Source organism: Dermacentor variabilis, chromosome 2 (genome assembly GCF_050947875.1).
Source record: "Dermacentor variabilis isolate Ectoservices chromosome 2, ASM5094787v1, whole genome shotgun sequence".
NCBI classification, from domain to species: domain Eukaryota; kingdom Metazoa; phylum Arthropoda; class Arachnida; order Ixodida; family Ixodidae; genus Dermacentor; species Dermacentor variabilis.
This window is the reverse complement of record NC_134569.1, coordinates 113,523,736-113,547,732: the sequence shown is the minus strand read 5'-3', so window position 1 is coordinate 113,547,732 and position 23,997 is coordinate 113,523,736. Positions and strand designations below refer to the sequence as shown.

The 23,997-nt window shown below is 43.2% G+C and overlaps 1 protein-coding gene across 3 annotated transcripts in view; it reads left to right on the top strand.

Moving 5' to 3' along the window:
- Positions 1 to 3,112: 3,112 nt before the first annotated feature.
- Rpp30 (ribonuclease P protein subunit Rpp30) overlaps positions 3,113 to 23,997 on the top strand; it is a 46,337-nt gene continuing 25,452 nt past the window's right edge. Inside the window, exons 1-7 of one of the 3 annotated variants that reach the window (XM_075681796.1) lie at positions 3,113 to 3,131; positions 6,289 to 6,421; positions 7,686 to 7,750; positions 8,899 to 9,027; positions 13,249 to 13,317; positions 15,323 to 15,412; positions 19,416 to 19,532. In XM_075681796.1, the coding sequence (XP_075537911.1) occupies positions 6,337 to 6,421; positions 7,686 to 7,750; positions 8,899 to 9,027; positions 13,249 to 13,317; positions 15,323 to 15,412; positions 19,416 to 19,532 (555 nt within the window). In that variant the 5' untranslated portion in view covers positions 3,113 to 3,131; positions 6,289 to 6,336. Of the gene's footprint in view, positions 3,132 to 5,818; positions 5,897 to 6,288; positions 6,422 to 7,685; positions 7,751 to 8,898; positions 9,028 to 13,248; positions 13,318 to 15,322; positions 15,413 to 19,415; positions 19,533 to 23,997 lie in introns of those variants that run through there. The other 2 variants (XM_075681795.1, XM_075681797.1) reach the window with 2 other exon arrangements.

The window sequence follows — 23,997 nt, the reverse complement described above, 5'->3', positions numbered from 1 at the left end:
ACAGCGGGTCAGCTATATTGAGGAGGCGTTTTATATTGAGACGCGTATTTTGACGCTAAATATAACGGAAACCATGCGCGAGAAGCGATATAAGTAACATCACTATAGATTCAAATATTCCTCAGTGTAGCGCTTCTCCCTCAATCCAGATTTTTTCTCTTTTCTCATTTTTTTTTCTTTTTTGCGGACACATTATTCGGCAACCCCGCATGAACTTGGTTTGGACAGATCATTAAATTATTTATTTACAAAATTGTTTGGTTGCTCATTTATTCGTTCGTTCCCTCGTTCGTTTTACGCTTTTAATCATTACAGAGACGACGGACAACAGGGACAACGGCACATGAATATTGCCCCCTCCTCTCCGCGTTACGTGGAAGTTGCTGCCTAGAACAGCCTTACAAATGGTGTACATATGGCCTCGTATAATAAATTTTATTGCGCATCTTCAGTGCGTAATATTATTGTACGTGCAGCAGCCTTTCGTGCGGGTGTTCTCTGAGAACGTAGTAATTTCCTCTTGTGTTCGGCGCAACAGTGCGATATATATAGTGAACTCAAGGTATACCAGTTGGGGTGCCTTGAGGTGACCAAGTTATTTAAATGATACTCCAAAACGTAAAAATAAAAAAAAACTAGCTATTTCATTTATCTGCTCCATTGCGAGCGATGGGGTTCCGGTTCAAGCCCGTATGCGCGCCTGACAAGCCACGACTTGCGGAACTGAGTCACATGTTTACGGGCGCGTCCCGTCACAGCGAGGACGACAACTACTCGCTTATTTCATTCCAAGCCTCTGCGAGAAGCAAACGCCTCGGAACAAAGCTAGGCGCAGTCCTCCATCATCGCCCCGTGACGCGCGCGGAGGGGGCCGGGCGCTGACGAAAATCTGTAGTGATGCGAAGAGGCACGAAGTAACGTCGGATGTCGGGAGGCGCGCGCATCCCTTTTCATCGCGCCGCTATCTGAAATAGGTTTGCTCGAGGTGCGCCAAAAGCATCGTGGCACACCACTTACGTATAATACCTATACACGCGGAACAACCAACGAGCAGATGTCTGCTGCGCGAGCCTTTCGCGCGCCTGGACAGGAAATTGTTTGTTTGAGCACCACTCCGCCGGCGCGTGTTTCCACAGCGAAGTGGCCCGTTTCACGCATGTGTCAGAGGGCACGCTTTTACGTACCGTCACGTTCGCATACCGGACGTCCGAAACGGGCACATTCTAAAGCTAAATTGCCAGAGACAAGAACTGTAAGCCAATTCAGACCTGGAATCCAGTACTTGAAAAACGGCGTGTCTCTTCCGTCTTCATCTTGGCGTCTTAAATTCCTCTGATTTTATAGCTCCTCTGATTTGCTCCTACTCACAGTTGCTAAGCAAGCAAAGATGTGTACTATACGTACTGGTCTGACAATGGTTCGCTAAAGACTTAATTTCCTTATAAGTAAATGACCAGGCACTCTCCTTGCATTTGACTCCATACTCTATAGGCCTTATCCTTTCCCCAAAACAATATTCATTACCTATCTTTATTTAGCGCATGCGCGTCCGGTACTTTCAGGTCACCATGCGCCTATCAGCGTGACGTATACAGCGTCCTTCACAAGAAATTTGCGAAAGCAGAATGTCAAAGAAAGTAAGCGCACACGCAAGATAAATGAATGTTATTGTATTAGGATAAAATGCAGGTAGTTCTACTAGAGATGTAATTTTTCTAGAGTACAATTCGGCGTGCGGTTCAATGCGTGCAATTCACGGTGCACCATTCCACGGTGTACGGCCATCTGAGACGTTAACCGTCCTCCAACGGAATATGTGTAGACAGTGAATGCAGAAATTTGCTTGTGCTTATTTCAGTTCATGGATCCGCGTGGATGCAAGTTTTGGCAGACAATTCGTTAACCACCCTTCCGTTACTGAAGGGCGGGATTCGGTAAGAATCTTTATGTAGTATAGTGGACCGCTTATCACACGGTCAACAGCCTACGAGACGAGCCCCACGTGCGATGCAAAGTTATTGGCATCCAGTTTACAGATCGCCATTAGTGGCTGAAACGTGTCATCGTAAATCGATGAATCAGTGTGCAGCGAATTAATTGTCGTGCAAGAGACAAAACACTCCGAGGAAACGCTAACACGGTGCTATAGCTTATACAACTGCGTGGCGAAGTATACTATAATAGTAGCGTGAGATATAGTGGCGGAAGTGAAAACGTAACAGGAAACGGATTGCTGGGCCATAATCGCTTGTAAGAACCCTGACACGAAGAAGGACACGCGAAAAATGAATGAGGGAAACGACATGCAACTAAAGATGAGCACTTTTCATGTCTTCTCGTTTCTGAGCACAGATTAGCATTTTGTCGTTGTGGCGCTAAAATGTTGTAAGGAAACATTTTTTTTTTTTGTCACTACTTTCAGTTCCAGTGCACCGACGTGGATGTGTCATGACGTCATGACACACGAGGACAAATAAGCTTATAGTCAGACGTGCTCAATTAGGATACACTTTTAAAGAAAGGAGAATACAGTCTTTATTGGAGCCGGAGCTGAACTAGAACCTTTCTTCGTCTTTATTATCTTTTTTTTCGATACGCGCGCTATCTGCTGCTTCTTTGTCCCGGCGTTTCGAGTTACGGCCACAAGTTTCTATTTTCTACAATCAAAAGCGCAATAGTTTTGACAGCCACCCGGTCGTCTGCTGCCAGTACACGTTGCACCTGGTCTTTCGCAACTCTTAGCGATATTTGTGGTATTTTTCCAAAGCCTGCGGAGGATGGCGCACAGCCAAAACAACAATCGTTGGAGGAGCCTGATAACATTAACCTTGCGCAACCCTGTATATCGCAGTTCGTCGCTTTGGCAAAGTACGCTAGTGCGCAGTCACCGCTTGACGATCGAGCATATAGATCTTACATCTATATATACACTCCCCGGAACAGGGAGGGGGAGGGGAAGGCCGGCCTCTTCTATACCTACCTCCTCCCTTCCCCCACCTCCTCGCCCCCCTAGCAACTACCATTAGAGTACGCTTGGCGATGAAGTGCCTTCCTGCACTGACAAAGGAAACGAGGAATCGTGCTCTACTACTTAACAGGAAAATCCTTGAGCTGCCCCTTTTTGACCGAAGGTGTGGAGTTTGCTTGCTTGCTTGCTTGCTTGCTCCTCACCCGCCCATCGCCGCAAGCCGCACCGCACGCTTGCGGTCGCGCGAAAAATTGCACGTATCTAGCACTTGTGCACGAATTACCATTTACACTGTGTACACAGAGTATACCTTCCACATTGTAAACCGAAGGTTGTGCACAAGTGCTTGATACGTGCAATCTTTCGCGCGACCGCACTCGTGCGGTGCGGCTTGCGGCGGTGGGTGGCTCGAGCGTAACACAAATTGTGATCGTCTCAAAGAAGATTGATAAAATTTTAAATACGTTTGTAGTGTTAGAATGCGGAATCGGCAGGGAAGAGTAGGCAGTCATGCTTCTTGATATAAAACATCGTTAGCTACAAATTTTGGTAAACCAAGACAATTGCGAAGAGCCTCCGCTCTAGAGGAACCAGAGGTTTAATCTTGTATGCTGTCTCACCAGAGAATAGAACGCACCCATATTCCAGTATTGGTCGAACGTACATGCCATAAATCATTATTAGAGTTTCCCTGCGTAGCCCAGAGTGATGTCGGCTAAGTTTGCTTATCATGCCAACAGCGCGTGCTGCTCTAGATTTAACAGGATCAATGCGATTTCGCCAGCTAAGTTTTGAGTCGCATATTACGTGCACCTAGATATTTTATGAAGTCAATTTGCGAAATTATTTCCTGACGCTATTGGAGAGAGATATTCGGTACATTCAATGAAAAAAACAATTAAGGAACGTTTGTAGACATTAAGTGACATTCGAATATATGCAAACCAATCTTCAAGCGTGGCTAAATATCACTGCAGTGTTCTTTCTAATGAGTGAATATCATTCGCAGGTGCAAAGAATGTTATGTCACCTGCATATTGTACACTGCATACTTGTATGGTATCGCACAGTGTAACTGAGCTTCATAAAACGTTAAACAAAGTAGATGAAAGGACAGATCCCTGGGGAACTCCTTTTGACTGATTATATTTTTGCATCAACAAGCCACTTTGGGAACAATAAAATTTCCTATCCTTTAAAAATTCATATATCCAATTTATAATATACCGATGAAAACTCATGCCATATAAAATGTTAAGGACTACGACATGCTCCGCACTGTCTTATGCTTATGCTTATGCTTATGCTGTATATATGTGTCGAGCAAGCTTAACGCGTCCCTCTAAATCCACATGTGCGCACCATATCGAGCATCCTGGTCTAAATTCAATCTGACATGGGCTCAATAACGCATTATTCGTTGAAAATTTCATGCGGAATTGTAGAAGTAGATGTAACCTGTTTGTGCCTTTTTCTCCTCTCGATCGAGTTTTGACACATGGGGCCTCTGTTAGCATGCAAAAGCTGAACCAATATTGATAAGAGATTTGAGGTCTCAGAATATGCAGCCAATGAACATTCAAGTTGATCTCACTATGAATGGTACAAAATAAGACCGGCTCGATTAATCCATTAACAAAAACTTGCCCAATCCGCTGCCCTTCTGCAGAAAGAAAGAGACAGAATAAAAAGAAATCTGGTTAACGACACCAGTGGCTTGACCTGAAATATACACACAAAGTAGTCAAAATAGCATGATCGTAACGCAGATATATTCACAGAATATTTCAGAATGCGGAAACTACGAAAATGTTTCTGTGCAAGCAAAGCGCAAGCAAGCAGTCTACGCATTTGAATGTGGTACTATAGAGAAAGACTTATGGCGTTTTTCACTGGTCGATTCGGAGCAGAATTTCTTGCTCCGTGGCAACGAATCCGAATTTCACTGGTCGATCTGGAGCGGGTTCGCGCGTTCCACTGGTCGTTTCGGATCAACTCGCTCCGCGCCGGATCGCTCTCACTTGCTCCGCCGCCGAGGCGCGGATTCGGGCGGAAATAGCGCGCGTCACTTCCGTTTTCAAGCGAAATCGGTACCCGGTTGTACGCACAACATTGTGTTGCTTCGCAAAATGGCTGCGTTCGGTGCTGCTGCAGCGCTCGCGTTTAGCGATGAGAGCGCGGACGACAGCGATTACGAAGTGACGCAGGTGCTGTACGAAGACTTCTATGCACGTTGTCCATGCACAATCCTTGCAGGCTCGACATGGAAATGACGGACTATGCGACTGCCACGGTCAAGTTACACACGGGGGACGGCGAGTTTGGTTGCCGTGGAAACGTACAGAACGGAAGTAGGGCATGGTTTTCGGAACCGGTTCGTGCGACGTGTACGCAGACTTCCTGTGTGATCCGCCGCGGAGCGTTTTTGCGCTCCGCTGGCCGATTCGGATTTGTGAAACCCGAGCGCTCGCTCGAGGATTTCGGCGGCCGCTCCAGATCGACCAGTGAAAAACGCCATTAGTGGCACGGACATTGCACGCCTGTCTTAACTTTAGGCTGGATGCTTAGTGCGAAATCTGTATTATTTGCCATCTACCGCACTTCGAAAACTTTTGTGCATAACTGCACAGGCAGTCCTCGCATACAGAAACCGAAAAAACTTGCACGCACGCAACAATTTTTAAAAACAAAACCGAAACTAACTCAAATAAAACTGCTTCGGAAGTTGACACTTCAGAAAAATTTTATTTAAAATGTAAAAAAATAACTTTATTTTTTAGATATTACTCAATACTAATTTTGTGCAGTCTTGTCAAAATCTTAAGGTTAAGCGATTTCTGATCAAAACCTTTATTGCGTTGGTAACACTGTTGTCAACAAACGGCGCGCACGGAACACATGTTCGGCGTGGGGAGTGTATCTTTATAGGTAACATTTATTGTTTCCCTTTTAATTTACTTCGCTTAAGGCCATAATTTTCCTGCATTTAGCAACTTATACATCATCTTCACCTTTTGTTGTTTAGTGTAAAAGCTGTTGCTGACGTGAAGAAATTAAAATGTAGTTGTTCTTGTAACACTGTACAGTACCTTGTAGTGCGGTTAGCTGCTGAATAGTGTCGTGTTTGGCCTCGATCGCTGAACGTGTAATGAAAATACCAGGGCGAGGAAAGTGTTGACTCCGTGAACACTTTACGACTGTGATGTAGGCGATCATGTCGCCGTGATGTATCAACATTTAAATCGGGTTTAACTGAAGATTTCTATTGTAACGTGCTTTCCAGGCAAACAGGCCTGTTATGGTATTAATCTCTTTTTCAGTGCCCTGCATACCCAAGCCGCGGAACTCAAGGGCAAGAAACTGTCGACATGGATTTGAACTTAATTGTTCAACGAGAATCGGAGAAATTGGACAAATCGAATGTGATCAAAAAGATTAAGACCGCTTTTCAGCGTAAGTCTGTCATTCTTCTTTTCTAAGGGAAATTTCTGATTTTGCACGAACTTTAAGTGACGGGACTGTACTGGTTATTTCGAACGAAAGCTTGCCTTAGGACACAGGTCCCTATGATGCTCAATGGGGTTGATACGTGGGGTAAACATACATATCGTAAGGTACCGTCTTCATAGTAATTCACTACAATAAGAATCTTCAGCCACTCTAACTCGAGAAGTACGTTTCATCTCACTTCATCCAGCTTGATTGTTTCTTGATTGCTTATTGTTATCAAATTTTGCTTACCTCCAACCACAGTGAGGAACAAGAGCTGCAAACGGCGTCCTGATTTTAAGTTATTCCAGAGATAGCATCATGAAAGCATCTTAAGGCCGTTTGTTTTGGGTAACACTACCTATGCTAATATTTGGGAAGCAATCAATAATTGTGAGATTTCATGGTTTTTAGTGACTAAACTGCTTTGTAAGTTGGATTTACTCTGTTGAGATCAGTTTTGAATGCTTTAAACAACAAGCCAACGTAATGCCTGAAGACTGCAGTGTATTCACCTTAGGCAAGTTGCACTGCATAACCTCACAGAAAAAGAAAAACAAACAAACAACAGAGTTGAATAGGAAGGCTGGATTGAATGGATGGGTGGAATGAATTTACTGAAAGGTCCTGCGAGGTATGGGGCGCAAGGCCCCCTAGAGCGGGCTACTCCCACGTTGGGACCGGGAATTTTAACTCCCTGGCCGCATTGTGGGCTCGCCTCATGGCTCAGAGCTGCTCCGCCAGGTCTTTGCTGCGTAATGCTTCTTGTAGCTTGGCGAAGTCTTGATTCTTGTTTGCGTGGGTCTGACCACATGGCCAGAGCAAGTGATGTACGTCTAGTGCGCTAAGGCAGTTTTCGCAATATGATGTTGTGTATAGCTCATGCATGTAGTGATGTAGTTTGTTCTGCGTGGGGTATGTGTTGGTTTGAAGCATTCTGAACGGGAGGGCTTGAGGCCTGGTGAGTTTGATGTGAGGTGTGCTGTATATTTTGCAGTCTAAATGATAACACCCAAATAATTGGCTGTCAGCATGCATTTATAGTACAAAACATGTGCAGTGTGATTTCAGAACGTGCATATATTGCTGCTAGTTAGCACAGTTGCTCATTTCCTGTCCCACATTCTTTTGGGCTAAATTGTCACATACTGTATCTACAAGGCAGCCTGAATAACCGCTGTATTACTTGAGCTTATTTTAACAGTTGCACTTTTCTTTTTGTTTTCAGTTGGATATGACGTTGTTGCTCTCAACGTTGTCATAGGAGCTAGTGAACTTGGCTCTAAGAACAAGGCAAGTAAAGTTGGCTGTATTGCTTGTCTATTCATTTCTGAGAGGAAGCTGTAATCTTCACGATGAGTTAAGATAAAACGAATTAAAATAAACACTTTCCATTATCCTGGACATATACCTTTTACATTGAATTAAGCCAAGAATTTTAACTCTTTATGGCCTAAAGGAATGCCACAAAATTTTCAGAATTAAATAACCCACATGTCCTTGCCAACCAGATGATACTGATGTCACATGACAACTTTTGATTGCGAACAAGCCCGATATAGATAGAAATTCACGACTGCAATTGGCTCCCTCGAGCAACTTGCACATAGGAGCCAGTCATGACCGGGAAATTTGATCCAGATTGGGCTTTATCGCAATCAGAAGTTTATCGTGTGGCACCAGTATAGAGTTCAAGTGCTACAACTTCAATAGATCTTCAGAAATGATAAAGAAGGTGATTACATAAGGACTTAAACATTAAATATAGTGCAATGATGAGAGCTTGCTCGTGGCCACAGGGAAAAACTTTACCAACCTGGTCACAGCTGATCAGCTGTATTGTTGAGGACAGAGGTTGGGCAGGCTCCAGGTAATGGGAAGCAGTGAGGGCCACCTCATCACAAATGAAGGCCTTGATTTGAGGCAGCAGAGACCTGTTATCAGTATGACCAGGAGCATTTACCAGGTTTGAAAGGCATTCGACGTGATGAGCTGTTTGGTGGGTGAGTGCTCGTGGTCGGGTTAATTTACCAAACTTTGTCAGTAGGTGCCCACGCTGACATTGGTGAAGGGTTTCCTAGCCAGGAGCATATGAAAGGCATTGTGTTTGGTTCCCTTGTAGAATTGTCTGACGTTTTCTGCTGTCATCGTTGGGCTCACATTTTTACAGTAGGAACGATAACAAGAACTGTCCATATATTAGTGCAGATTGGTGAGTCACAGCTACTATTGCAACAACTACTATTGTTGCAGTCTTGGTCAGACACAGATAGACTCAAAAATAGCTTTTATTTATTGCATTATGTTACGTGGTTTCTGCAAATACCCTTTAGCGACATCTTTTAAAGATGAATCCAGGCACAGTTTGCATGGCGTGTGTAGCAATCCCATCACAGTTTCAGCCCTTTGTATTTTGACTTATATTCTTATTTTCATGCCAGATCCCAGAACCTCCACAGTACTCATTGACTCATCCAGATCTTCAGCCATTGACACCACGAAATCGAAGGCTTAGAATTCTCACACGACTAACTGCTAATTTGACAGACAGTGCCGAGTCACATAGGCTGGTAAGTGTTTCCTGCTGTTGTAGATCGTAAAGTATGTTAGAGTTGTCGAATCTCATATGGCATTTACAGCTGCTGAAAGAAGCCTTAAAAAACAAATTAAAAGGAAATAAGAAACCTTGACAGTAGCTTGAGCATTTTATTGCATATGCCTTCAAGTTATGATACTGGCATTATTTATAATTCAACCCACCTGGCCAAACCCATCTTTAACTGCACACAGTCATGCATATTATTGTCCAATACGAAAATATTATAAGAAGTGTCAAGCAAATCTGTGTGATTGCTGCCCCTTGGACATCTTCGCTAGCATTGATGAAAAAGAATCTGTGTTGCCATGGGCAGGTATCACGCAACACAGTATATTGTGCCTAATTTCTGTAAAAAAAAGCAGATATGTGAAACATATCTGCTGCCCCCTTTTGAGACATAAGCAGCAGCCATTAGGTATCTAGTTTGCAAATGTGCCATTTCCTGTGTAATTTAATGCATAGCTGACATAGAAAGCACTGATATGCTTTATAACTCTACTAGAAATAAGTGATGGATTGTGAAAAGGGCAACCTGGGGATTTATGCATGTTGAGTGGCCATTGGACATGTCATGCTGCTCTTGTCAGCTCACCAAAGTTAAGCAGCATTGGGCTCACTCAGTGTTTGAGATAGAGACCACTTGAAAATGCTAAGTGTTTGCATTTTCCCTGTTGGTGTGGCATAGTTTAGACCTTGATGGAGGGAGATACAGCTGCGATCAAATGCTATAGACTGTTATGTGTAGTTACAACATCAAATGCCATCTCTGGGGTTGTGAGTACCATTTACAGTACCATTTACCAAACTTAAGAGGAAGCTTTGGCTCCGGGCCAACTCCGGTTTCCTTATTTAAATACATGTAAAACACAGAAATGCTCTCATGAAACAACTGTCATGTCAGTATGGAAGCTGTGATGGCCATGCTCAATGTGTAATCATGGGTGTGGTTCCAAATGCATCAGCGACCAGTCAGAATAGAAAATATCAACTGGAAGTGAGCTTACAAGTGCCCTGACAATGCTCAAAGGAATGCATATTGTCTACGTGTTGGGCTGCCGCGTCATCGTCTCGGTTGTTATCACAGACACTGTTGTGGTTATGTTGTCCTTGCAATTCACCCCGCTATTGTAAATCAACAAAATGATGGCCGCTCATTTGCAGGCCATAATAATAAAGGCTGTGCATATAAGCATGGTACTATTTAATGAGAGCTGCTAGCATTGCATGCACATCTTGCCAAAGCTCTGCTTCCCATGCAACTTCAACCACACAAACCAGCACTTTTGATGCCGTACTTGCCACTCAAGTTTTTTTATTGGGATTTGTTTATAAGTGAGTCCTGATTAGATGCTGTTGACTAAGACTGTTCTAAGAAGCTGCGAAGTAATTTCTAATGGTGAAGCATGGAAACCTTGGCTTAACAAAATGCACAATTTGACGAAACGTCTTTTTTTTCCCCTGTGAATACAACTTTCTTATAGTATTGCCTTTTAGACGGTACAGTTATTACTTTCATATTCATAATTAGCCAGCGTGCCACCTGAGTGAAAGTAAGGGAACCGCTTCATTTACTCATTGTGTGATAACAAGAGTGGCCTTGTGTGGACTTCGACGATTTTGTACAAACGTACTAAGTCGTTAGAGTAGGTTGTTCTGATCATTAATCTAAGTTCTCCACATAAAGCGTGTAATTTATTATAAGGTTTTAAAAATGTACATCGCTACCGATCGCAGCACTCCACTCGGCTGAGTGTTTAGCCGCCCCTGACCAGGCGACGCAAGGTGACCATATGACACCTGTAGGGCGAGCTATCTGATTGGCTGCCCAGGGTGCGTCATCGATAATTTTTCTAGCTTTGTAGCAAACAAATGTTGTTTGTAATACTTGTTAGTTAATTTGTTTCCATAAAAAAGAAAGTAACTGAAAGAGAATGCACAAGGAAAATTTATCACTACATTCATGACTTCTGGAACACGACAAGTGTTGTCTGCTTGTTTTACAATGTGCTCCATGTTGACAAGAGCTTCATGGTTAGTGTTGGTCTTGATCTCTCTTTTCTTCTTTTTTTTTTTGCAAGCACTATGGTTCGCCCTTGTTACGTTGTGGGCTGCAAACGTAGCGACTGGCAATATATCAAGCTGCGGCATTGTGTCCCTCTGCAAGGCAGCAGATGAGTGGGGTGGCTGCAATGCATCAGACTGTTGTAATCCAATAGGCGCCAGGATTTCTGCGTTTGTGGCCTTCACTTTACACTGGAGGATTACTACCACAATAGTGTTTCACGCGTCTGGTATTCGGGTAAATGCTAGCGCAAGCGGACTGGGCCTGGCCATTTCACCGTGCCGTTTCAAGGGATGAGCAGAAGCGCAAACGTGAACGGTCTGCACGGTGCAGCTACCTGGTGGCGCAGAGCTCAGCCAAACACAGTAGCAGTGACGAAGTGTATTCTACATTGCTTCGGGTGTAAATTTTTAGCAGGAGCGTAATTGTGAACATGGGGGTTTTTTTTTCCAAATGTTTAAAATGTTTTACACTTGGTTACAGCAACATTAGCTCTTTGTTCGGCTGGTTAAGCTCTGTTCCACCAAATGACTCAACCGTGCAGAACGATCAGGCCGCTCACGTATGTCTACACTAAAGCTCCTTCATCACAGCAATAGTAGTATTGAGAGTCTTTAGTTTATGCCTCCACTCACCCGTTGAAAAGCCCAGCTTGCCTGTGGTTGTTGGAATACTGGACATGCTTGGTGGTGTGACAGAATGCTCGCAATGCATGCTGCTTCGATAGCTCCCGCTTGGGATCGACTACCAGGGAGCTGACAGAGAGGTTGAAGAGGCCTCACGCACGCTCTCCTAGACAACCAGAAGTAGACAACATGGTGTCCCATCATGATGCATGGCTATGGAGGAGCATAACTTGTAATCGTCCACAGCTCTCTTAACATGAGACACTTGACTTAAATTGTGGCACTAATGTTTTAATGTGGCTGTACCCTACGCGTCTACAAAATTTTTCCAAACGGTTTCAGGGACCCTTTATAAAAACACGGCAGTGTCTTGTCAGAAATGTACTAAAGTCAGGCTTAGTATGGCCACGCCCACTTCTTACAATCCTGCCACTTGCAATGAATGTGCATTTACTGCAAGAACAGAACACTAGTCAAAACTTACACACACACTATGGCACATAGTCTGAGATAAAGTGAATGTGCACAGGCTAATAACTTGGTTACATCAAACATGTTATTATCCTCCCTTATCCAGTTACAGACACTCCCCTCCATTCACCTTGTCTTTCTTAGTTCTTAGTTCTTCAGGGATTTCTGTCACCAACTTACTAGATTGCTTTATATAGCATGTTATCTGTAGTGGCAAGAAACAATAGTTAGGGCATCCCATTGCACCACAATACAGGTGTCTTGAAAAGATCCATCCCTGTGAGACAGTGTAAAAGGCCTGTGACTATTTTTGCAGGAATAGTCGTATTTTCGCATTGATGAACAGAAACAGGTATCGGGTCAAGGAGGTTGGCTTGGCAGATAATGAATCTGAGAAAGTCCTAATCACATGTACACAGCCATTGCGTATGGCCTATTCATGCACATATGCTGCATTAAATGGTACATTCGAAGCATGAGGGTAACAACATTGCTAGTGCAGAAGCCACAGCAATAAAATCACGTGAAATCCAAGAAAATTCAGTGCACAAAAGATATCATGGTGAAGTAACTTGAATATATATTTCTCCATACTCCCCTTGTACTATGCAACTTTTTAAAGTACCAAAAGTTGGGGCAGTTGGTACATATTCACAATTCGATTTTTTTAATGTAGGTTGACACCTAAAAATAAATTTTATCATTATCTGTCACTCTGTGCAGATGATTAAGAAGAAAGTACAAAAATGTTAAGCTCATGAGGACAGTGAACAAAATTGAGCTGGTTTAATTTGTTCCAATTTCTTAAACACTTCGCACAGGTTACCAAGAAGCCCTGTACATATATAACTTCTCAGTCAGTTTATTCATCCACTAGACCACCCAAAAAGATAGCAAACTTATATAATGTAGGATAATAGATGCTGCACCCATTTTTTAAGTAGAAGGATTCCGTCTCTGTTGGAAACAAATGGTTGTCACCGGATGTTTGTGTTTTCTTGAAGTTGCCTTGAAAATATCTGCCCCTGTTCAGTTTCAGTCTCCTGTTGCCAAGAAGTATGACATCATTGCGGTCTCGGTTACTCAAGAAAAAATGTTTCAGGTGGGTTTTATGCACCTTTCAGTTATGTCTTGCTAAAACTTTAGCCGCGTGAATCCTAACAGACTACTGGGGCAACACAAGCTCTCTATTAAATCACCATGATTACCAGCGTACCCATCAGGAAAACTCCTGAAAATCAGAACAAATAATAAAAATTATATTTTAAACTTTAAATGCCCTCACACATATTTAAGCTAATCTTGATTAGAGCTGTGCTCTAAAATTTATTAATGGATGGACCCCTAAATGATTTTGATGGTTGTGTATTAATGGATTAATTTGGTGAGGTGCTTGTGAACATTAAAGGACAACTTGATATCCTTTGCACTAACCCCGTGTTTTATCAATCAATGTTATTTATCTCACATCCCTACTGGTCAAAGCAATGAATCTCCATTTATGCCTTCCCACCCCTGTTCATTCTATGTTGAATCGGTTGGTGGTGTCATTCGGATGTGCGATCCCATTGGTTTCCTGTCTGAAATCACCTAGAAAAAGTTATAGCCCTTTCAGAGTTAGATTTTTTCGGAGCGGACACACTCCCATGCCGAATTTTTTCTCGGATGATATTGTCAAATAAACACAGTTGTTTATTTTTGGCTATATAGCAGGGAAAAAAATGACACGGATAATGGTACATGCTTCCTTGGTATGATCATCGCATTCCTATCATCCAAAAATAATAATACATGCAGCACACTGGAGAAGAGTGTCGTATTCAGTACTTTTTTCATGATGTCAGAGTAAGAATCTGATGTCAAAGTTGCCTCTTCTGCCCGTGCATGACAGGCTGTCATCTCCTGAGTCCAAGCTTCTGAGTCAGAGTGCGAGCCAGGCTCGCACTCTGACTCATCAGATGACAGCTTGTCATCCATGCTTGGCTCATATTCAGAGTTGGTGGTGCTGCCGCTCCAATGGGCAATTAAAGGTTCTGTGCAAGCAGCCGTCTCAAAGCGATCATGCAGCCACTCTTAAGGAAGGAGCACTTTCGTTTATTCAAGCTTGACCAGATAAACCAGAGCGAACAGCCGATGAAAGAACTACAATAGAGGGCAGAGAGATCCTGGAGAAAACGCACCAATGAAAGGAGCATCCTCATCGTTCGAAAGGAGAGGTCTTTGTGAAAACAGTGAGGGATGGAAAGATGGCGATGAGGAAGGATGGCTAGCGAAGCTGTGCATGTGGACCCCTTAATGGCGAACTGCACCTCCACCACAGGTTGGCCTGGTATTGCACTATCTTCGGTATCAGCCCACGTATAGGGTGTGCTTAATGCCTGCTTCACTTCCGCCGCGGGTCGGCCTGTCATTGCACTATCTTTGGGATCGACTCCCATATGGGGAGTGCTTAACTATGGTCACTCAAATTAAAACCAGGGTTTAAAGCTGTATTGTTGCTCCATCGCGACGATCGGAATGCAGTAAAAAAGTGCGCAAATTTTGTGAATTTGTCCATGAGGAGCACATTTCCCACTGGCATGTTTATCTTATATATATATATATATATATACTGCCAGCCTAAGAACCATTTCAGGAGTTGAAAACACTAAAATGGGTACAATATGAGGGGTAACCAAAACAACACAAGCATTTCAGCAAAACAGCATGTCAGTTTTAAATGCAATGTACTGTACAAACACAAGAATAAACACCTACACCAGTAGAAAAATTAAGGTCTTCATATCATATTACGATAAAAAGAATTTCATGTAGTAAATGTTGCACAAATCCTTCAACATGAGGCTAACATTTTGGCAACTGTTTATCATCTAGCAAAGCATTAAATTGCTGTATGACAATGTCAGTTATTAAGGCTCTCACAATGGTTCTGACATGAAATTCGGTTTTATTTCGAAAGGTGTACACCTGCTCTTTTGCTATTTTACTCAACCTACTTGTTGTTCTTTCATGATGTGTCACTATTGCTGCAAGTTTAGCAAAACATTTTTACTACATTTGGCCAGTATCTATACTGTCTAATCTATGCTGTCCCTTCTTGCTCACAGCATCTCTGCAACCAGGGAGAGTTTGACATAGTCTGCCTTCCACTTGACGATCGGCTCCCATTTGTGGTGAAGCGAACACAGTATGGAGCAGTGAGTGATACATTTTGTAGGTCTCCTAAATGCATGCCACTGTCACTATCATGAACTCTTTCCTTGAGCAATATCAGTATGTAAAATTCAGATAAATAATCACAAGAGTCATTCAGGTGAAATAATAATTGTTTTAAGTTTTATTTGTTAACACTTTTCTCTTAGTACCTATTCTTATCGATAACCTGCTATCAACAGTTACAAATTTGTATTTTGCCTCTTTCTGAGCGCTCGCAGATAGCTACCGCTATTTAATAGATTATTTAAAAACTATATAGTCAGTTTTGGTTTTCGGTTTTCTTTTTCTGCAGCACATGTATTTTTAAAGTGCCTCCGGAGAAGGGGCGTGGTCGGTGCGATGAGCATTCATAGGTTCCAAGATGGCGTCGCCACTGCGCGCCGCTCATGCATGGAAACGTCACACTTCTACTTACTTCAATGCATCTGCATGCAAGCTTTTTGACTTTGAAAGCAGCATTGACGCAGAAGACAACTTCGGTTCGTCAGATTTCACTACAGAGTTTTGCTTTCTTCGCCGAACCGTTTCAAAGCTGCCGTACACTAATACAAAGATATCCTGCGTGTTCTAAAGGTCACAGTTCTTATCTGCCTGATGTTAACAGCCTTTGGTCGGTATCATTTGTCATCGTCCACGCAAGGAGTCGAGTTTCGTGCGGAAAGACTGTCGGTAGTCGACTTTGGCATCGCGCTAGGGCTAGTTACTAGAATTAATGTTCTTTTATATCTCAAGAGATTTTTTACATAAAAGGTTATATTTGCTAGAATATTACACAGATCCTTTGTATTGAAGATGTATATTCTGAAAATTTTTAGATGCCTTTCTGTGCCGAGTAACAATGTCATTCTTGTATAACTCTTCCTTCTACAAAACACTGCTTTAGATATATTTTATTCTTTTTAATACACATGTTTGGGAATAATACCAGAAGATAATTTCTTCCTCTTCTATTTGATTCAATACACTTTGGTATGAAGTGTGCTCTGTGATACAGGGTGTCTACCGATAGGGAAAACCAGGAATACTCAGGGATTTTGAATAGTTTGGAGATACTCAGGGAAAAATCTGGGAATTTGTGCTTCTATCAGGGAAAATTAGCTGTAATTTTATTGAAGGGGAACGAAAGTCACGCTAATGCTGACTTCAAGTAACAGAGGGGGACCGTAACGAATCGTCTTTGACGCCATGTCGTCAGCTGGAGGAGTTGCCAATGTGCCGTCAACGAACGGTTTTCTGGACGGCTGATCTTTGGGACATGCCCGATAATTCAGACAGCTTCATGGCACCACCACGTAACCCATAGAGTCAACATATAGGAACGCCTGAAATTTCGGATGCGAGAACCCTTCGCCGTCCGATATTACCGACTTTTTCCCGTGGCTGCAAGTCCGAAATGGCATTAATCAAAGCCACCATCGCCGCCATTTTTATTATCTCGCCACCTCGAACCGCGCTCTCGCATGCAGATCCGCTGGTAGCCGTGGCCACCACCACGGCAACACTATATGTAGGTGCTTTGACGTTTGCTATTAAGCTTCTTGTCGTTTGGTACTATATCTTTCTTTGAAAGAATTCGCCACTGTCAGCAATGGCACTGACTCCACCTTCGTAATCTTCGCGATTGGCTTCGAAACTCGGAAAGCATGGCGTGATGAATAATGCCGGTTCCCGAAAATCAGCTGCGCCTCACAGCAGTGTTACGCGATGAAGCATACGCTAAGTATTGCGGTGAAGCATACCAAGAGTGGGAAGGGGCAATTGTCACGGGACATAATTCCTTAATTATACACGCGTTCACACGCAGTCTCTTGTCACAGTACGAGAACATTGTCGGAGCACGCTATGTTCAAATTAATCGTCACAAGGGCTGGCGAGTTCGAATTACTCGGCGTTTTTTCCCATTGGAATACACAACTTTGACAGGACCACAGCATCAATTCAAATTAACCGGAAGTTCAAATTAAGCCTGTTCGAATTAATGAGATTCGACTGTACTAAGTAACACATGTGGCTGAAATAGGTGTTCTGCATCTACCGCCATGGCCATTAGTGGCACTACCTAATACTCCCAGTGCTAAATTTAGCACACACGTAGGCATACTCTAGTTTAGAAAGTTGGTGGGGCCCATCCACTGCTATAGCTCAATTGGTAGAGTGTCACATGTATCATGCAGAGGTTGTGGGCTCAACTTCCACTGGTGGCAAGCTGTCTTTTCTTCTAATTTTTCCCTTTTGCATAGGAACTATACATTTAATTTTTTTATGAAGTTTATTTCTCCTATGCTTCCCTTAGCTTCATGTGGTTGTTATTAACAAAAAAATATTATGCAGAAACTCCACTGGAGTTGTCTAAGTATGCGTAAGTATTGTGCCACAAAGCTCAGTGTCGTTATCACTGTTATCAAGCTTGATCTACCCAGTATAAACCTTTATTGACCGCTATCAACCCTTATTGGGTTGTTAGGTATCAACCTTATTGCAGTCAATTCGTGCCTTATCAACGCAGAAAGTTGGGCTAGTTGGTGTTGATGCATTTGCTGTGACATAGTTACTAGCGCTAACAAGACTAACAGAAAAAAAGTTGGGTCAGGACAGAGCATTAGTGTCCTGTCGCTTTGTCCTGTCCCAACTTTTTTTCCATTAGTTTTGTTAGCGCTAATAACTATGTCACAGCAAATGCCTTATCAACCCTTATTCATCCTTATCAACCTAATTGGACTTTATCCCACTCTTATTAACCTTATCAGAATTGCTCCAACCATTTTAAGCCCTTATCGCTCTTTGGCACGTTATCCATCTGTGTCGAACCATTATCGGCTCTGAGGAAGCTCATATAGCCCCTCATCACTCCTTATTATCCTTATGAAGTCATTGACTGCTTCATCTGTGTTGCACAATGCAAAGCCCATGAGCCTTCAGAGATTGGTGGTATTTCAGTCGATGAAGGAGCACCCCAACGGAAGGTGCATCCCCAACCACCAAACCGAATCAGGGATGTGGCCTGTTTGGCATTAAATTTTCGCAAAATCAGAATTTTTCGAATGTCTACAATGCTTCAAGTTGGCTCTATATGTAGTCCTAGAGATGGCTTTTATTCTACCATCACCAAATCTTTCAACTTTCATAGAAACTGTTCTTTTTTGAGATTTTTTTTGTACCACTGGTACAACACATTCATATGGTTCAGATATACTCACTTTCTGCAAGCGTGGGTGTTTAGCCCAGTTGGTAAGACACTTGGCTTCCGAATGTCGGCTCATACGTTGGAAACTCACCACCACCACCACCGTTTCTTCTTTTGAATTTATTGTTTTTTTCTTATGCATTAATTTCTTTGTAGCGATCAATCGTGCACGACAAACAGATTAACAGATTTCTTCATTTGGTAGTCATAGAAAAGCTTATGCATTTAAAATCAAGTCCCTTGGTTCCCCTGACCATTCATGCCCATATTATGTTTTGAGCCAGTAAAGTTCACTAGTTTCGGCAACCGTCTTGTTTTGATGTTGCAGTTATGTGGCGACGCATCTTTGTCAGGCTCTTGTAGACTAAAATTTAACCCACAGCTATAAAAACTCGTCATTTTGTTGCTTAGGCTACTTGACTTACACAACATCAGACAAAAAGCATGTTGCACAAGTTATTGTTTTCTGGAAACCAGGCACATTGTTAGCGATGCTATGGTGAGTATGCATGGAATAGACAACTTCATGTTGCTATATTAGACCATGCATCTTTCCACTTTTTATTCTGGGTTGGCACTCAGTTATTCAGCTTGTGTGTGTGGCTCCAAAACTGTCTATTTGGTGCTGGGAGGAGGAGGGGGGGGGCTGAGAACTTCTACCTTTTCTTAGATAACATCCTGCACAGTTACCTTACCATACATCTTGTGTAATGAGTAGTATAGCTGATCCTTTATAGTGTAAGACCAATTCTGTAAGGAATTGTGTTCACGATTCTTGTCTGTTTTTTTTTTTTGTGCAGGCCACAGGTCGGGGGCTCTTCTTTGAAATTCAGTATGCTCCGTGCATCCGTGATGAGTCTTCTCTGCGGAACACTATTGCTAACTGCCAGACTCTCATGCATGCAGGCAAAGGCAAGGTAAACATGCGTTCTGTTCTGCACTTGTTTTTAATAAGCTTTTTTTACAGATTGGAAATCTGAGTCAATACTGAAGGGTGCCAGATTGTGTCACTCTATAAATGCATAGTAAAATATCATACAAACAGACAAACTTTATTGTGCTCCAAGTATTTTAATCTGGGCCTTCTGCTTTTGAGCATCGGTGCCTTAGGTCACTCTTTGGCAAATTCTGACACACAAGGCCTTGTGGATTATTGGGAAGGTTTGGTGGAGTCTGCGGTGATTCCATTGAGATTTACAATTCATGAGCATCACCTTATTATGTAAAATGACTAAATTTCTAGAAACAATTATACAGAAATTGTTCGTTACTGTTTAACTAGACCTAGTCATCCTTTGTAATACAGTAAAACCTTGTTATTTTGGACTTTACGTGATGACCGAAAAAAAATGTCAAGATTAACCGAATTTCGAATTATCAAAGGTATCCAGAAAACAATAAGCAAATATTTACTGCTTCAACATGCTTTTATTTAGTGAATGAATAAGAAAATCCTGTTTCTATTTTGCACAAAAGCAATGTGGAAGCTGCAACTCTCTTCATGTCGGGACTCGTTGGCTCTCGCAGCGGCGATCAAGGCCTTGCGACTTCCTTCTCAGTATGGCCGCAGCGCACGCCTTCATTTGCGACAAGTTTTGCACTCATCCGCGTGATCATCCACATTGTTTTCTCGCCAGTGAGCTGACTGCCAACAGATTGTCCGTCCACGGCGATGTAGTTGGTGCTCTTCGTCTTCAACAGCCGTGCATGGAGTCAAAATGAAACTACTGCTTTACGCAACCGCTGCAGAAGAAACCATGGCCGCTATCAACGCGATTATGAATGGCAACTTTGCGGTGCTGAAGGCACGCGGCCAACGCATGCACTGATAACGAACCTACTGTTCAGTGCAACTGCGGACGAAACCACGGTCGCTATCGACGCGATCATGTATGGCAACTACGCCATTTTTTGTGGCACGTGGCCGACACACCGTAGCAAGTCAAAACGAAACTACCGTTTTCTGCAACCGCTGCAGAAGTAATTGTGGCTGTTATCGACTCCATCTTGGATAGCAATTACGCAGTTATGAAAGCACGTGGCCAATGCGGTGTTATGCGCGGCAGTAAACAGAAGAATAAAGGCATTGAAGGCACAAATAGGCACCAAGCGTTCTGGTGCTGCTGCCATTAAGGTATAATTTGCGCTGACTATGGCAATATGGACAATTTGCCATAGCTGTTTTGTTTCAGTTGGACGCTAGCGCCGTTTTCGCTCTTTCGCGTCACAAATTTGCGGCGCTCCTCGCTCAGTGAGCTCCGAAAGTTGTCCGAATTAATCAGTGTGTGGCCAAATCTAATTAACAAGAGTTTGATTGCATTCAATAATGCATACGCCTGCCAAGACCAGAGGACAAGTCCAAATTTTCGAATTAACGAGGGTCAAATTAACAATGTTTTACTGTATTACTGTAGTATCTTTTATGCACCTCATGTAATTGTTATGAGAACGAGGACAGAAGAGGTCCCGATCACTAGTGCTAAAAGCTCGACATGTCAGCTTTTAGTTCTTTGAAATATTGGCTATCATACGTTCTTGTGCAAAGGCTGTGTTTTTCTTTCTTACATTTAAGTCCGGCATTCTTGGATGCATCTCACACACGATTAAGGAGTAAATTATAAATGCACACGTAAACGCTCAAAAACATAAGTGTGCTTGCGCCATATATGACAACCTTGGGAAGCGTTTGTTTAGCTACAATTGCTACCTCATTCATCATAATTGCCATATACAGTGAAATCTCCTTAAACCATAGTTGGCCGGAGCTCGGAAAAAGTATGTACTAAACGGTAGTACTGTTTAACCGAAATAGCATGAGATCGCCCACTTACCTTTCGAAAACGGAACTCAAAGAGAGTGCGATGAAAGGGGGAAAAAACATGCAGTATTTATTCACTTCGCGCGACTAAAATGTTATTTTTGTTTGATGCTGCGGTAGCCTAGCACGACGACAGCGGCCTCAAACTTACTGAAGCTGCGTGCCAGCTTTTCAGCCAGCCCCCTCTTCTCAGCAAACACTCGCATGGCAGATTCCTTGTTGGCATTACGTATTCTCCGTGCACGCGCACAGTAGTGCTGCAGAAGTCCTGGGGCGCCTTTTTCATTGCCTGGTGCCGCAGTTTGGAATACTTTTCGTTTGGAATAGAGTTACGTTATCGTGCCCCTGTTCTCGTCGCGACGATTGCATTCATGAGGCTGACGTAACGCGCAGCTTCTGCCGCTGTCGGGCATAAATCGCCCGTGCTGTCGCTTTCCGTGTCGACTTCATCACTGTCGCTATCTGACACTTCGGCAACAACAGAGGCAACGATGGCGAAAAGTCGAACCTCGTAACCGACATCTCTTCGCGGTCGCGGCAGCACTGCCGAGCAACTTCGCATTCCAAATTCCACACACCGTAGTCAACAGCAGATCCCTGTTGCGTGCCAGCGCCGACTTCTTTGTGTCACGTTCGATAGCACGGACGATGTCCAGTTTTTCTTCTATGCTGAGCACCCGGTGTCTTTTTCATCCGAGCTTCAGCATGACGCGAGTCCTCCGTTGCACGACGCCACAACGCTCTCTGGCACACGATCTGGCACGGCGTCGGAATGATGTTGATGTTGATGTGGCTCCAGGTGCAAATGCACAGGGCGCTTGGAGGCCGTTGTTCCGATCTCTGAGGCTTGTTCTGCCAGGCCGCCCGATGGAGACAACGCACCGTGTTTGAGCGACGAAATGTAGAAACGCTACGTTTTAACCGATGCGTACGTAATAAGCTGGTACAGTTTATGCGGATACAAAGCACATTATGTTCAATGGCCGCTGAGTCGTGGATTTGACTTTACTACTTTTAAAACGAAACTAATGCTTAAGCGGGTACGGCTTAACGAGGTTTTACTGTAACCATGTAGCTCAGGCAGATCTGAAGTTCAGTTCACAAGAACTGTGCTTTTCAAAAGTTATGGCCAACTGGGATGTGAGCTCAGAAGTCATGCCACACACAAAATTGTACACTGAAAAAAAGGGCAAAAGTATTCACTTAAAATGTTAACAGTATGTACAGGAATGTGACAGTGAACAGAAGCTGCGTACATTGGAGGGGGCATGAGAGTAGAGGAAGTTCACTGCGCAGACACATTCTCTAAGACTTGTGAACCCTGGTGTTCATGTATGCAGTTCAGTGTGCAGTGGCTCACCTGTATGCTATTCACACTGCGCATAACAGTGGATCATAAGCACGATGGCAAAAGCTGTGGTACATCGGGATATTGATTACCTATACGACGATTTTGATGCTTAGTCTATGTGGTTGGCCCAACAGTCTATCAAACGTTAAAACAAACAGATTGGAGAGGAGCATAGTATGCTGCCCCAGTATAAGTATATACATCTTAGGTTCTGTTGTGATACCACATGGAGATAGTGCAGCCAAGGTAAGGCTGATGATGTGCATGCTTAGGAGTTAGGGTACACATGATGTGCAAATAATTTCAAAATTATATATACAGTCCATCCCAGATATATTGAACTTGAAGGAGGCAGCAAAATAGTTCAATATATAGATAATTCGAAAGACACAATATGCCTCTCTGAAGCTTATCTAAAAACTCCTCACGTCTCGAACAAGACTCCTGAAATCTTGATAAGCCGGAATTTAATGATTTGTTACTCCAAGGCCACGTCAAATGCAAAAGTTTACTTATTTTTTTATTTTGCAGATGAATGTTGCAAGTCACTCACACTGCAGAACATTATTTGATTAACTGATCATAGTGCTAACCCTAAAAGCATGTGTCGCAGCAGTAAGCCTTGACGCAGTGCGCCTTGCATGCGTCAAATTGCTTGTTGCACATTTTTATTGAGGATAAGGTAGAAATGAATGCAGCGCAGAAGCAAACCAGCCTACGTGCGCCATGCTGCCATCAACGCACCTGCACTGTGAATAGCGCACGGGCATACCCAGCCACATCTCTTCTACAATGCACCTTCTCAATGGCTGATCATTACAAATCAGTGACGAGTTAATCAGGCAGATGCTGTTAGATTCGAAAGTGGCTTTCAGCCTGCAGAACGGCAGGACACCCGAATCCATTCCCACGGATGCATCTCTGTGAAGACAAATGAATTGTTTTCAGCACGAACTCTGTGACCACAAAGGGCACAGCGATGATCCTTGCGCACCGTTGCTGTGGTAGTCTTTCCATGAAGGCCAGAAGGGGCATTCGGGGGTTTTGTTAAATCCAAACTAATGTAAAAATTTGTACAAATAGGGGTTGGAGTCAGATTCATTCTGGCCGCTCGCAGAAACCTAAAATGCCGCTCATGGAAACTTTACAAGACTAATTCAGTGGTGAAGACATCTCCAGTTTGGCATACCATGCCTGGAGCCACTCCGTGAAA